Raw genomic sequence first — 16,534 nt, 5'->3', positions numbered from 1 at the left:
AATACTCAGAAAATGTCGTCAACATTACTGAAGGGTACTTTGCCACCGTGGAAAATTTGATGTTGCATGGCTGGGGGATCCATGCTGCAATATTTGTATAAAATTCAAATGGACAATTAATACGCTAGAGCACCATGTAATTTGCAGTAATGCAAAAACTGGGAATGGGTAAATATGGTTCCCTGCACAAAACTCATTATATATTAGGCAATAGGTCTGTTATCTAGGAGACACGTTATTGCAATTTGCATCAGGGGGGAAAGGTCAGGTGGAAAGGTCAGCAGTTCTTTTTCCATATGTAGGCTACTTTGCCGGTATATGCCCTCCAGGAAATAAAGCATAGACCAACAATATTTTTTTTATTTTTCATACAAAAGCAATGGTCCACCCGCTTCACCCGCTAAATAATATCAGATCATCATCCAAAATTGTAGGCATCTTCGTCTACCTAAACATTTACCCCGTGCAAAATTTCGTGATTATTGAGCTATAATTTCGACCTCTAGCGTGTTTATGATTGCACTGCAAACAAATAACTGGGTATATTAGGATGCAACTCTGTAATTTTATCATGTACACCAACACGATTGGCATCAATAGAAAGATCAAACGTATCTCTTCCAAGTATAGCTTACTTGCCCGGAATGTCTCTTCCAGGATTAAAGATATAAGCTGTATATTAAAAATGTTCAACATTTTCACACAAAAGTTGTGGTCCATTTAACCCTCTAAATATTATCTAATCGCCATCTCATATTGCAAGCTTCTTCTTTGTCTTACCCTATTTAAAATTTAGATCGGACTATTATTGCAACCTACAGGCAGCTACAAAATCAGTTAAAAACTTTGTTTTTGGTCCATTTCACCAGCTAAATATTTCACGATCATCACCAATAGCAATAGCTGCCTATTCTGATATGAACCCGGCCTCCATGCAGAATTTCGTGACGATCCGTCCATAATTGCGGCCTGCAGTTTGATTACAATTTATAATGGACAGACGGACGGAGGGACGGGCGGACACACATCTCAAAATCGCTTTATCTTGTCGAGATATGAATTTTGGTATACCACATTAGGGGTCTCCGACGAATATTTCGCGGTGTTACATGATTTTTTACCAAAACAAATTTATAATACCCTTTCCACATAGTGGTGTAGAGTATAAATATGCGAACGGAAACAAAAAGGAAATCGATGATTCTCATTCATAACTTCACAACAGTTTTTGTAGTTGTCGGGACGTCTACGAAACACGGGCAAAATTTTTGACAATCAATACATGAACTAAACTGTCCTGTCATGTGTTAACGCAGGGTAAATCTTTTTCCGCCCTTCCGTTTGTAACACATTGAAATATTCATCGGAGACCATATAAAGTATATATTCTTGATCAGGGTCCGTCTGTCCGTCCGTATGTTGAAATCAAGGTCCAGCTCGCCATTTTTCAAATAGAGCTTTGTAATTTGGTATAGAAGTTTCTATTACACGTAGGATGTTTGGTATTGCAAATGGGCTATATAGGTCCACGCCTTCATATAGCCCCATAGAAAGTTACCTCCCTATTTCCTGCATTTTGAAGGTTTTAGACTCAATATTCCACCGAAATGGCTGAAATTTGGTATTTTGTCTTTGTTAGGGATATAAAACTTTCCCCAAAAAATTTATCGGTACAGGTCCACGCCTTAGTATAGCCCCATAGAACGTTTCGTCACTATTTGCGGTATTTTGAAGGAGGAGGCCTCTATATTCCTCCGAAACGGCTGAAATTTGATATTTGGTCTTCATTTAAGGTATTACACGTTCCCTATAAACATGTTGGTATAGGTCCACGCCTTAGTATAACCCCAATAGAACGGTACCTCCCTATTTCCGGTATTTTGAAGGATGTTGCCTCAATATTCCACCAAAATTGCTGAAATTTGGTATTTGGTCTTCATTTGGGGTATTAAGCGTTCCATATGAAACAGTACCTACCTATGTTCGGTATTTTGAAGGTTGTGGCCTCAATATTCCACAGAAATTGCTGAAATTTGGTATTTTGTCTTCGTTGGTGATATAAAACTTTCCTTCAGAAACTTTTCGGTACAGGTCCACGCCTTAGCATAGCCCCCATAGAACGGTACCTACCTATTTTCGGTATTTTGAAGGTTGTGGCTTCAATATTCCACCGAAATTGCTGAAATTTGGTATTTGGTCTTCATTTGGGAAATTAAACGTTCCATATGAAATTTATTGGTATAGGTCCAGGCCTTAGTATAGCCCCCTAAGGACGGTACCTCCCTATTTTCGGTATTTTGAAGGGTGTGGCCACAGCAACCAACCGAAATGGTTGAAATTTCGTATTTAGTCTTTGTTGGAGGTAAAAGCCTTTCTGACTGAAATTTGTGTGTATAGGTCCACGTTTCGATGGAACGGTACCTCCCGAATTTCAGTATGGAGGGTATATTAAGTTTGTTTTTCCGTTTGTAACGCATTGAAATACTAATTTGCGACCCTATAAAGTATATATATCCTTGATCACGATAAAATTCTAAGTCGATCTGTGCACGTCCGTCCGTCCGTCCGTCCGTCTGTGGTAATCACTCTATCATGAAATTTTGGGAAAATGCGTCTTTTGTTTGCAGGCAGGTCAAGTTCGATGATGGGCTATATCGGTCCACCTTACCTATAATTTGACATTTAGGGTTCTTAAGTGTCAATAAACTTATATAACAAAACTTGTAGACATAGGTCCACGTTTTGGTATAGCCCCCATATAACGGTACCCCCCGATTTACGGTATTTTGACGTTTTTAGCTACATTTTCAGACCGATTTAGTTATAATTTGACATTTAGGGTTCTTAAGTGTCAATAAACTTATATAACAAACCATGTGGACATAGGTTCACGTTTTGGTGTAGCCCCAATATAACGGTACCCTCCGATTTACGGTATTTTGACGTTTTTAGCTAAATTTTCAGACCGATTTAGCTATGATTTGACATTTAGGGTTCTTAAGTGTCAATAAACTTATATAACAAAACTTATGGACATAGGTCTACGTTTTGGTATAGCCCCCATGTAACGGTACCCCCGATTTACGGTATTTTGACGTTTTTAGCTACATTTTCAGAGCGATTTAGCTATGATTTGACATTTAGGGTTCGTAAGTGTAAATAAACTTATATAACAAAACTTGTGGACATAGGTCCACGTTTTGGTATAGCCCCCATATAACGGTACCCCCCGATTTACGGTATTTTGACGTTTATAGCTACATTTTCAGACCGATTTAGCTATAATTTGACATTTAGGGTTCTTAAATGTCAATAAACTTATATAATAAACTTGTGGACATAAGTCCACGTTTTGGTATAGCCCCCATATAACGGTACCCCCGGATTTACGGTATTTTGACGTTTTTAGCTACATTTTCAGACCGATTTAGCTATAATTTGACATTTAGGGTTCTTATTTGTAAATAAACTTATATAACAAAACTTGTGGACATAGGTCCACGTTTTGGTATAGCCCCTATATAACGGTACCCCCCGTTTTACGGTATTCTGACGTTTTTAGCTACATTTTCAAACCGATTTAGCTATAATTAGACATTTAAGGTTCTTAAGTGTCAATAAACTTATATAACAAAACTAGTGGACATTGGTCCATGTTTTGGAATAACCCACATATAACGTTACCGCCCGATTTCAGGTATTTTGACGTTTTAAGTCACATTTCTCAACCGAATTAGCTATAATTTGATATTTAGGGTTCTTAGTGCCCAAAAAACTTATATTCGAAAAAATTATAAACTTAGGTCCATGTTTTGGTATAGCCCCATATACCGGTACCACCCGATTTTCAGTAATTTGAGGATTTTAGCTACAATTTTTAATCAGAGAAGCTGTAATTTGACATTTGAAGTTCTTAATGGTCACAACACCTCTCCATCAAAAATTGTCAACATAGGTCCATGTTTGACTATAGACCCCATATAACGGTACCTCCCGACTTTCAGTAATTTGAGGATTTTAGCTACAATTTTTTATCGGAGTAGCTGTAATTTGACATTTAAAGTTCTTAGTCGTCACAACACCTCTCCATCAAAAATTGTCAACATAGGTCCATGTTTTGATATAGCTCCCATATAACGGTACCTCCCGATTTTCAATAATTTGGCAATTTAAGCTACAATTTTTAACCGAACTAACTGTAATTTGACATTTGAAGGTTGTAGTGGTCACCACATATCTGCATAAACAATTTTTAACATAGCCCCAGTATAACGATACCTCCCGATTTTCGGTACTTTGAGGATTTTACTTAAAATGTTTAATCGAACGTTGGTCCATGTTTTGGTATAGCCCCAAAACAAACCTCCCGATTTTCCGTACCTTAGCTTTATTTGTTGGACGAACTTCCCGTAATTTGAAATTTAAGAGCCAACAAAAATTGTTCACTTAAGTTCATATTTTCGTATGGCCCACATATGGGGGTACCCCCAAACTATCTGTTAATGACATTTGAAGTTCCCACGTTATGTACCGATTTTCGGTATTTTAAGGATTTTAGCTACAATTTTTAACCGAATTAGGAGTTATTTGACATTAAAGGCTCACATCAAACACTGTCAACATAGGTCCATGTTTTATTATAACCCCTATATAACGGTACCTCCCACTTTCTAGCCCACCAAAAATTGTCTGACATTATCTGACATTTTAACGTACCCACATAAAGTTGGGGACAGGAATGAAAATTAATTATTCCATTTTAATTCAGAAGATTTTATGGTGGAGGGTATGAAAAGTTCGGCCCGGCCGAACATAACGCTTTTCTACTTGTTGATATTTAGTCTTCTTCATAAACGAAAAAAAAACCAATTGTTCCATTTTACTTCAATATAACTCGTGGTGGAAAGTATAACAAGTTCGGCCTGGTCGAACTTAACGCCGTTCTTATTTGTTTTTGATCAGACCTCGTTCATTGGTCTGAAAATGAAAATTCATTCATCCGTTACTTGAAAAACTGCGAAAACCCTTCTTGTAAAAGGATAGTGAAAACAATCAGATATCGACGGTATGTTTCGAGCATGAACCTCTTGGTAGTGTTGTGGTGTAGTTATTGATTACATGATCGTTTGACATAAACTTTGCAGCATAACCTACTCATTTTTAACTTTTTATAAAATGATTCAATATGTTAGTGGTAACAGTTTATTAAATATTAAAAATAAATTATTAAAAAAAGAAAACAACATATCAATAAGCATTTAATTTTGCAACACAATAATAGATTTTGGATATAAACTATTTTTACAGCCACTCTCGATTACTGCTGTCCCCTAAAAAACACATCAAATCCAAAAAAAAACAAAGACCAATATTTATAACATTGTTTTTATGTAAAAATAATAAGACTATCAAAAAACAAATGTATTTTAAAAATAATCAAAAATTCAATAAAAATAAGTCATCATTTTAGGAGAAAATCCAAACAATTTAAAATGCAGATTTTAACAATAGCAAAAAATGCATCCCCGCCCAATAAAAAAAAAACTAGTCACTAACATTAAAACATTTATAAACGTTTTGTTCCTACAAAATGGCACGATTTTTATGGAAATTATTTTTGAAAAATTCCATATTTTCATTTCAAGCTTAAATTTGTGTTTATTTGTTTAACAATAGTAGAAATATGTTGCATTTATTGTTTGTTTGTTCTTTTGTTTTGTCCGGACTTTATTTGAGTGGCAAATTAACACTTAACCCCTTAAAACAATAAGAATAATATTAACAACAATAAAAAATACAATTTTAAATAACTAACTAATGTTATTTAGATAATATATACATAATTATTGATTTAATTAGTTTTACATAAATATTTAATGTGTGTCTGTGTGCAATGTAATGATAAAAATATACACTTTGTTGTTTATATTTTTGTTAGTTTAAGTACATATCTATCTACATATAGAATTATTATATAAATATTTAATGTTTAAATGTCCAATGTTTAATGCTCTCTATTTTTTGTCTTTCTTTTTTCTCTTTTTTCATCTATTTTTTCAAACTACGTTCCTCCTTTTTAATATACTTTCTTGGCAATGTTAAAAAAAAAAAACAAAAAACAAAATAAAAACTGTGATGTTGATGTATTAATGTGACCACAAAAACAACAACAAAAACAATAAAACTCATAAAAACCCCAAAACAATGACATTGCTTACCACAAAAACGTTACAACACAAAACCAACGCAACTATAACAAATTTGTTAACAATACAACATTGTTTGTGTGGCCTTTACTGAACAACAACAAAATTGGCAACTCTCTTACACACCGTCATCCGCAATAAAACAACCAACCTAACCATCCATTTTTAACGTCAAACCACAACCACACTATACACCAACAATGACAACAACAACAATAATTACAATATAATTTGTGTTACAATTATTCTTTGTGCAATGCTACTTGCCTCTGTAATTTTCACACTCTCCATGCTCACCTTTTGCTCTAATGTCTATCTATGCTTGTCTTCCTTTTGATGTTGTTTCAACACACACACACTTACCAACACAATTGTAAACCACGTAATTTATTACACCTTCACAAATTTGTTGTTGTTGTTCTCTCGTCTTGTATGTGTGCGTGTTTCTTTATTTTCTTATTTCCTTTTTCGGGAAAATGTCTCTGTTTTTATTTCCTTTTCTTGCATTTGTGTCTGTGTGGGTGTATATTGCCATCACAACAACTACAAAAACAATACCCACAAAAAAAAACTTAAAAAAACCATACGCCAACAAAAACCATCAAACTATGAAAATGGCAACGCAACACGTTTGAATTTGAAACTAATTACTCTAATGCTGATGATGATGAAATACTACATTTGACACGTTTTATGATCATTATTGTGATGATGATGACAATATGACATTCCTCCCCCCCCTCCTCATAATTACTTGGATGCTCAACTTTATTGCCGCCTTGATCTCGTTTTCATTGTCTACTATTCTCGACGCGTTCTGTCTCCCTCTCATTATCTATATGTGTGTGTGTGACTCAATGTCTTTTTGGTATTGCTTATTGTGTCTATTCATCTTTTGCCTTTGACATTTTCTTTTGATATGCATTTGGCATTTGATGTTCTTTGTTGTTGTTGTTGTTAATTACAACGATAACAATGGTGAATGCCTATCGTCTGACTGACTGCCTGCCTGCCTGTCTGCTTGTTTGCTGTCTGTGTTTAGAGCTACATTGGGTCAAGGCATACGCTCCGGTTGTGGCATAGTTCCTTTAACAGGACCCGGTGGCCTTCAACATTATGCCTCAACAGATCGCCGTTCAACTGGGAGTTTAAGGGTAAGTTCAAAAATATTTAATTTGTTTTTAGAATTTTTTCAAATTATTTATTTGTGTGTGTATGTGTAGTGGTATGTTTAATGTATGAGAAACGAGTAAAAATAAAAGACATTAGTTCCAATTATAACATATACGAGGGCTGCACGAAAACTATATGGGCAAGGCAACACTTTTTTATAACTCTTGGAAGACGAAATAACGAATTTCAGCCATTTCGGTTGGATATTCACGTCACAATCTTCAGTATTACGAAAATCGGGAGGTAACGTTCTATGGGGGCTATATCGAAACGTGGACCTATACCGACGAATTTTAGTCAGAAATGGGGCAATATGAAAGCGTGGACCTGTACAGACATATTTCTGGCGAACAGTTTTATATCACATTAAATACTAAATACCAAATTTCAGCCATTTTGGTGGAATATTGAAGATACAACCTTCAAAATACGAAAAATCGGGAGGTACCTTTCCATGGGGGCTATATGAAGGCGTGGACCTATACCGACAAATTTAAAGGGGAAGTTTGAGTACCCCCAACGAAGTCTAAATACCAAATTTCAGCCATTTCGGTGGAATATTGAGGCCACAACGTTCAAAATACCGAAAATCGGGAGGTACCGTTCTATGGGGGCTATATGAAGGCATAGACCGATAATGACAAAGTTCTGTGGGAAAGTTTTATACCACCAACGTAGACTAAGTACCAAATTTCAGCCATTTCGGTGTGATAATGAATCTAAAACCTTCAAAATACCGAAAATCGGGAGGTACCGTTCTATGGGGGTATATGAAGGTGTGGACCGATACCGACAAAATTCTGGGGGAAAGTTTTATACCCCTAAAGAAGACTACGTACCAAATTTCAGCAATTTTGGTAGGATAATGAACCTAAAACCTTAAAAATACCGAAAATCTGGAGGTACCGTTCTATGGGGGCTATATGAAGGTGTGAACCGATACCGACAAAATTCTGGGGAAAAGTTTTATACCCCTAAAGAAGACTACGTACCCAATTTCAGCCATTTTGGTAGGATAATGAATCTAAAACCTTAACAAGTAAAAAAGTATCAGTCGGTTTGGCCGACAGAGATATACCCTCAGCCTGTGTATATTGAAACAATTTTTTACCAAAAAACGTATGTATTTAGAGAGGTTTAAAAATTTTGGGCGTATGAACCGACAAAAATGTTTATTAGGATTAAAGAGCAAAAGTTTTGCGTAGGAAATACTTAAAGGAATGGATCGACATTGACCATTATGGAAGTGGATCTCCAGCCACTACATATGGTGCCATAGGGGGTTCTTACACCCTTCGGGCTGTTTTCTCAAGAAGTGTGGATTTGCCCCTGAAAAAACTTTTACCATCCTAATTGAGGCAGCGAATGCAAGTTGCTTCAACAAAAATCAAAGTGATTCGATAGCAGTTCTTAAAGTGAACTTATCCGAAATTTTGTTTCGGAGGTACTGGTAGATATATTAGGATGTGTAAAGTATGGACCAATTCGGCCACTCCCTTCAAATGTTACCGTACGAACAATTTTTCCTAACATTTTTGAAATTTTGTGGGGGAGGTACCGGAAGGAGTGGACCGATATGGCTTATCTTCGAACTTAAACTATGTTTGGACAAAATATTTCTAAGGCCAAATTTTGGACCCAATCGGCATATCCGTTCGAGAGTTATCTTGCGCTCCAACCACCTCACACCATGTCATAGGGGTTTGGTGCAACTTTCAGGCTATTTTCTCAGGAAGTATGGACTTGCCTCTGATGAAACCTGTACCGTCGTATGAGGGGCAGTGAATACAAGTTTCTAAACCAAAAATCAAAGCGATCCGAGAGCAGGTTCTAAACTGAACTTATCCGAAATTTTGTGTGGGAGGTACCCGTAGGAGTGGACCGATTGCGTCTATATTGGAACCTCATCTAAGTCTGGTAGACATTTCACGATTTGCAAATTATGGACCAAATCGGTTACTTACTTCAAGAGTTATCGTGCGCACAAATTTTCCGAACATTTTGGAACTTTTGTGGGGGAGGAACCGGAAGGAGTGGACCGATATAGCTCATCTTCGAACTTAAACTAAGTTTGGACTAAATATTACGAAAGCCAAAATTTGAACCGAATCGGTTCATCCGTTCGAGAGTTATCGTGCGCACCAGCCAGCCAGACAGACGGACAGACAGACAGACGGACGGACATTGCTCAATCGACTCCAAATTGTCTAAAACACATTTCGTCCAAACATACTTGGGGTCTAAAACCGTTATTTCGATGAGGCACATTTTGCCCGTATGAAAGTGTATATACCCTTTCTAGCCTAAAGGCTGAGGGTATAACAATCGCGATGCTTCAAACGATATTTATAAGATCGTCGCAGACGAATCTTGGACATATGCTTAGGAGCCCTAAACAAAACAGGAATCGACCTTTTGGGTTATCAAAAGCGAGCCAAATCCAACGAAAGTAGTTCATGGAAGATTACCTTCTAAGCAAATGGTCGCCTGTATATATACTGACTATACGGCTTCAGAAATGTAGGACGGTTAATTCTGAATGGTAATCTACAATTTGTTTGCCAGAAGTCTCCTTAGAAATTCGTAAATCGAAGAAGAGAAAACGAATCATTCTGCATAATGACAATGCAAGCTCTCACACATCGATTCAAACCAGCGCCTGTTTGACCGGACAAAACGTGGAATTGATGGGTCATCCGCCGTACAGCCCTGACTGGGGATCCAATGACTTTATTTTGTTCGTGTATATTTAAAAAAAAGCGTTCAAAAACCATGTTTTGGAGGTGTCGAAATCGGAGTGGAAAAAGGGATTCCACAATTGGTTTGAGCGCATGAAAAAGCGTATAAATCAAGCTGGATACTACTTAAGAAAACAATAAAACTATTTTTTATGGTAAATATTCACGTTTTCACTGTTAGGCCAGATATCTATCGTTCAGCCCTCGTATACTCGTGTAAGGTTAATGACTTTTTTACAACGTCAGCATTTAGCATTTAGGCTAAAGAGGGTATATACAGTTTCATACGACCAAAATATGCTTCATCAAAATATTAATCGGTCGACGTACGGACATTGCTATATCGACTGCAAATTGTCTGAAATGGATTTCGTCCAAACATGCTATGATCTAAATCCGCTTCAGACAATTTGGAGCCGATTTAGCAATGTCCGTCCGTCTGTCAGGCTGGAGTGCACAATAACTCTCGAACGAATCAACCAATTCAGTAAAAAATTTTACAATCGTAATGTTTTGTCAAAACTTAGATCAAGTTCGAAGATGGGCTATATCGGTTCACTCCCCCGGGTAATTCCCCAACAAAAGTTCAACATTTTTCGCAATAATGGTGCGCAATATAACTCTCAAGGGGAGCAACCGATGTTGTCCATACTTTGCACAGCGTAATATTTCTAAAAGAGAGACATAGATCAGATTCGAATATGGATTAGATCGCTTCAATCTTTCGGATACCTCCCACACAAAATTTCGGAAAAGTGCAGTTTAAATCGTCAACTCCAACCGTTTTGATATTTCTTGCAGCAGGTTGTACTCGAGGTCCCTATTACGAGGGTACACGTTACTTACTGAGAAAATGACACAAAAGCAATAATAAAATCCCTAAGATCACCACGTGTAGTGGCTGGGGCGCACGACAACTATCGAACCGGAAGATATGTTTTGAACTACAAGGGAAGATTAAATACCAAATTATCAGTTATTTCGGTTTACTAATGTGGCTAAATCTTTCAAAATACCGAAAATCGGGAGTACCTTTCTATGTATCTAAACGCCGACCTATACCAATAAATTGCTGGAGGAAAGTTTTGTAGCTCCAACGAAGACTTAATACCAAATTTCAATAAGTTCGGTTGAATAATGTAGCTAAACCTTTCACAATACCGAAAATAGGGGTACCGTTTTCTGGGAGCTATAAGAAGACCTACACCGACAAATTACTGGTGGAAAGTTTTATACCCCCAAAAAGACGAAATGCCAAATTTCAGTAATATTGGTTGGACATTGAGATCTCAACCTACAAAATAGCGAAAATCAGGATGAACCCATCTAAGGGTGCTATATGAAAACGTGGAACTACATTCATAATTCTCTTCTAGAATATTTTAAACACCGTCAAAACCTAAACCTATGCCGACAAATTTCTGATGGAATGTTTTATACCGCAAACCTGAACTAAATACAAAATTTCAGCCATTTCGTGGGTTATTGAGGTCACAACCTTCAAAATAACAAAAATCTGGAGGCCCGTTCTATGGGGGCTATATAGAGACGTGGACCTATACCGACAAATTTCTGGTGGAAAGTTTTATACTCTAAAGAAGATGAAATGCCAAATTTCAGCCACGTTAGGTTGGACATTAAGATCTCAACCTTCAAAATAGCGAAAATCGGAATATATTTGCCACCGTTGAAAATTTTTATTTTGACTAGCCGGGGAATCGGACCCACGACCTTCAGCGTGCAAGGCGGGTATCTAAGATAGAGCTTTGTAGTTTGGTATATAAATTTATATTACTCCTAGGATGTTTGGTATTGCAAATAGGCTTTATCGGTCGACGTTTTGATATAGTCCCCATAGAACGGTACCACCAGATTTTCGGTGTTTTGAAGATTTTGGCGTTATTATCACACCGAACTGGCTGAAATTTGGTACTTAGTTTTTGTTAGGGGTATAAAACTATCCCCCAGAAATTTGACGGTATAGGTCCACGCCTTCATATAGACCCCACAGAACGGTACCTCCCGAGTTTCGGTATTTTGAAGGTTGTGGCCAAAATAATCCACCGAAATGGCTGAAATTTAATGTTTGGTCTTCATTTTGGGGTACTAACCGTTCCATATAAAATTTTTCGGTATAAGTCCACGCCTTCATATAGCCCCCATAGAACGTAACTCCCGATTTTCGGTGCTTTGAAGGTTGTGTCCTCGATATTCTTTCAGAAATGGCTGAAATTTGGTATTTAGTCTTTGTTGGAGGTAAAAGCCTTTCTGACGGAAATTCGTCGGTATATGTCCACGTTTGGATATAGCCCCCATAGAACGGTACCTCCCGATTTTCGTAATTCTGAAGATTATGACGCCAATATCCCACCGAAAGACTGAAATTTGTTATTTAGTCTTCCATGGGGTTATAAAATATTCCAGAAGAAAAATATCAGTATAGGTCCGCGGGTTCCTATATCCCCCATAGAAGAGTACCTCTTGATTTTCGGTATTTTGAAATATCCGAACATCCGAATATTTCGAAATATCGGAAATTTGGTATCTAGTCTCCTTTGAGTCTAAAAACTTTCCACCAGAAATGTTTAGGTATATATCGACGTTTCGATATAGCCCCCATAGATGTTCGTAATTCTGAAGATTGTGACGTCAATATCCCACCGAAAGACTGAAATTTGTTATTTATTCTTCCATGTGGTTATGAAATATTTCAGAAGAGAATTATCAGTATAGGTCAGCGGGCTCCTCTATCCCCCATAGACGCGTATTTTGAAGGTTTAACCGATATATCGGAAATTTGGATATAGTCCCCATGGAACGGTACCTCCCGAATTTCGGTATTTTGAATGTTAGCCTCATTGTTTTACCGAATTTGCTGAAATTTGGTATATTGGATGGATTGAAAATGGTTTAGCAATTATTGTACCAACATTAGTGGGTATTACTGAATTGCGTTTTTTTTTTTTTTTTTTGTGCCCGCGATATGTTTAGCCACTTCATGTCTCAAATTCAACTGCCCTTTCGTATTTAAATAATCATCTTTTTGAGAAAATCTCACTTTGATAATTGGTAGATTATTTGTCTTGGATTCCCAGTCATATAATTCCCGAGCTGTATTTATTTTATCATCAATTGATAACAATTGATTTTTAATATTACATCACGAAAATTACATCCAAGACCACTGTGCAATTTTCTCTATTTTTTTATTAAATAGTTGATAAAACAAGAAAACATACCAAAAATAATTTTTCTAGCAACAACAACATCTAATATGCCTGAGGATGTTAGCCTAACCAGCTACCGAAACGATCGTCGCAGAGCGGTTGATGTGTGTGTAGGACTTCGCTAGATATCAATTTTTCAATGTAATCTCCTTAGGTCATAGAGCTCGATTTATTAAATTAAAATAATTTTTCGAGTTGAACCAATATTAAAGAAGTTATTTATTTGCATACAGTTTTTACAGCGTTCGACTTTTTGATGGCGCGATTTCTCTGGAACCTTTAGACAAAAAAATCTGAAAATATACTAAAATGATTTGCTGATGAGCAGCATCACCACAGCAAAAAATAAAGGAAATCAAAAACCTCATTTATAGGATCTCCGACGAATATTTCAATACAATAAAATTTTTCATTCCGAGAAATAAATGTAAGCCGCACAATTATTTCAAGAAAATTCACAAATGGTCCATACAAATATATTCCTTTATAAATATCCTATTTAGGTTTATGTAATCAAATTTACAAATGCAGGATATTTATATCAATCAAGATTTTTTTGTTTTGGGACGTCCTTATAAGGGTCTAACCAAAATTTGAATCTTTGGTGAAAATTGTGGTGGTTTGAAAATACCAACTGTCAATTTACAGCTCAATGTAGCGATGAAAATGATAAAAACCTGCTAAATTCTTTTGGCTAATGAAATGGGTATACCTATGTGTATACCCCGTTTATTTATGCAGGTCATACGTTCTGTGATATGGTCGATAACGAGGAAGCATGGTGTATGTTGTAGCGACCTTTATATGTTAAACGATGTAATTTTAATAAAAATATTAAAATAATGTTTGTATTGTTTTTCGACATTTTTAATGTAAATAAAAGCAGATGTTTTCACGTTTGATGTATCAAGCTTGCCTTTATAAAAATATTCCATGTCAAGCCAGGATGCAATGTGTTTTCCTTTAAAAAATAGCTCTTCCAATATTGGGTGTGTGTGAATGTTTGTTGATTTTATGTATGTTCCTATTATTTGAGCAAATTAGCTGGCACTATGCAGTTAACAATTTCATGAAAAAAATCTAGTTGTTTTTAGTTATGAATTAAATCTACTCTTCTGTTGGAATGTTTTGCTCGATATCCAGCTATTATTTTCTCTGAGTGTAAAAAAAACAAACTTGAATAAATAAATATTGCATGATTGTAAATTATGAAAACAAAACTCTATTTAGCATACTAATAATAACGAATGGAAGAGAAAAACAAGTATTCAATAAACAGATAGCTTCTATCTATGAGAAAAACAAAAATTCCCCAAAAGGCCACAATGCAACCGCCAGAGAAAATGTAAACAAGTTTTCTAGAAAAACACAAATCCTACAAAATCCAACAAAAATAATATTTGGACAAATATTATTATTTATTTTTGTTGATAAAAAATAATATTATATGTCACCAAAATGCTACAAATATCTAGTTGACCATGCAGCATATCTACAGATTGAAATAAATAAATATATAGAGCAAATTTATTAAAAAAAAAAACAAAAACTATGATATGGAAAAGCATTTATTAAATAAAAAATCAATTGTAATGCCAAATTTATATAAATGTTAAACTGGAACAAAAAGAAAATCTACACAATTAGAAGGAAACAACAAACGTAAAACGGTTCATCTTTAGAAAAGAATTTACCGCATAGAAAAATAACTTGTCAAATTGAAAATAGCACAATAAAAGAAATGGTTTAATTAATAAAGGATATTAATTTTTAATAAATGATTTTTAATTAAAGTTTTTTTGGGATTTATAGAAAGTTGTGTATTTGAAATGCCATTGTTCGGATGTGACGAAATTTAAAGAAACATGGAAAATATGATCGCATATAAAAAAATGCACACAGTTTTCAATCTCATTTCCAGTGAAACGAATTTTTAAAATTTTTTCTTTTATTTTTAAAAGTTCGATGTCTATTGATAAATTATGAAACGATAATTTTAATCTTATATATAAAGATAACTTCAATAATGGAATTAAAAAAAATATAAGAATGAATAATATATAGGGATGAGGTCGACCCAAGCTCATTTCATCAGAGTCTTGGACTTTCTACTCTTCGCTTATTACCATATAACCCCGATTGACTTGCAAAAGATTCGAAGAACTCCTTTAAAAAACCACAAATTACTACCTTATCTACTTGCGGAAGTACACATGCCTCGGAAGTATACATTAGCATGGGTTTTAGAGTGTGATTTTGATGTAAAATCAAAGTTGCATCTGTTGGTGTCGAAGTAGATGGTGGCTTCTGAGTAGATGAAGTAAATAACAAACTAAAAATTTGAGTTCTAAATTTCTCAGTTAGCCCTAGCATATCGGACGTACTGATGTATATCTGTTTCCTAACTAGAGCGGAACTGATCTGCCTTTTATGAGTAAACAAGTGAGCAAAGGCTATAATCGGGACGGGGCCGACCATTTGATACCCTACACCACTGCCCCTGTGAATAAGCTTTTCACTAGTTAACATTTCTTTTGTGGAATATAATCCGACTACCTTACTTACTTACTTAGCTGGCCCATTACAGAACACTTGTTCTATACGCCGAACTAAGAAAAGATCTACAATTCTCTCTATTTGTTGCTTCGCTTTCTGGAATACCGCGCCTTTTCATCTCATCATCCACTTGTTTGCGCCATCTATTCCTTGGCCTGCCAATTCTGCGTGCACCGACAAGCGGTCCTTTTTAGCGGGGTCATCATCGCTCATTCTTATGATATGGCCTAGCCAACGCAATCGCTGCATCTCGATACGTTTAACAATATTGATGTCGTTCTACAGCAGATACAGCTCGTGGTTCATGCGGCGTCGATATTCACCGTCAACGCAGATTGGTCGGTAGATCTTTCGAAGAATTTTTCTCTCAAACACACCAAGCACTGCCATGTCTGCTTGCGCAAGTACCCAGGCTTCGGAGCCATACATCAGCACGGGTAGTATCATTGTTTTGTAGAGCGTTATTTTTGTTTGACGAGATGTGGCTTTGTTTTTAAACTGCTTACTTAAACCAAAGTAGCATCTGTTGGCCAATACAATTCTTCTTTTTATTTCACAACTGATGTAGTTTGTTGTGTTTACGGAGGTGCCGAGGTAGACGAAGTCTTTTACTACCTCAATATTATAGGAACCA

At 35.9% G+C, this 16,534-nt stretch overlaps 1 protein-coding gene across 2 annotated transcripts in view; it reads left to right on the top strand.

The window, feature by feature from the left end:
• Positions 1-16,534, top strand: part of Liprin-gamma (liprin protein kazrin) — a 298,932-nt gene that overhangs the window by 264,490 nt on the left and 17,908 nt on the right. For both annotated transcript variants that reach the window (XM_073989565.1, XM_073989560.1), the window contains one exon: positions 7,249-7,360. In XM_073989565.1, the coding sequence (XP_073845666.1) occupies positions 7,249-7,360 (112 nt within the window). The remainder of the gene's footprint in view (positions 1-7,248; positions 7,361-16,534) is intronic.

This window comes from Musca autumnalis, unplaced genomic scaffold, assembly GCF_047663935.1.
Source record: "Musca autumnalis isolate F117 unplaced genomic scaffold, ASM4766393v1 scaffold_5, whole genome shotgun sequence".
NCBI classification, from domain to species: Eukaryota; Metazoa; Arthropoda; class Insecta; order Diptera; family Muscidae; genus Musca; species Musca autumnalis.
The sequence above is the reverse complement of the archived record's forward strand: the minus strand, read 5'-3'. Positions and strand labels throughout refer to the sequence as shown.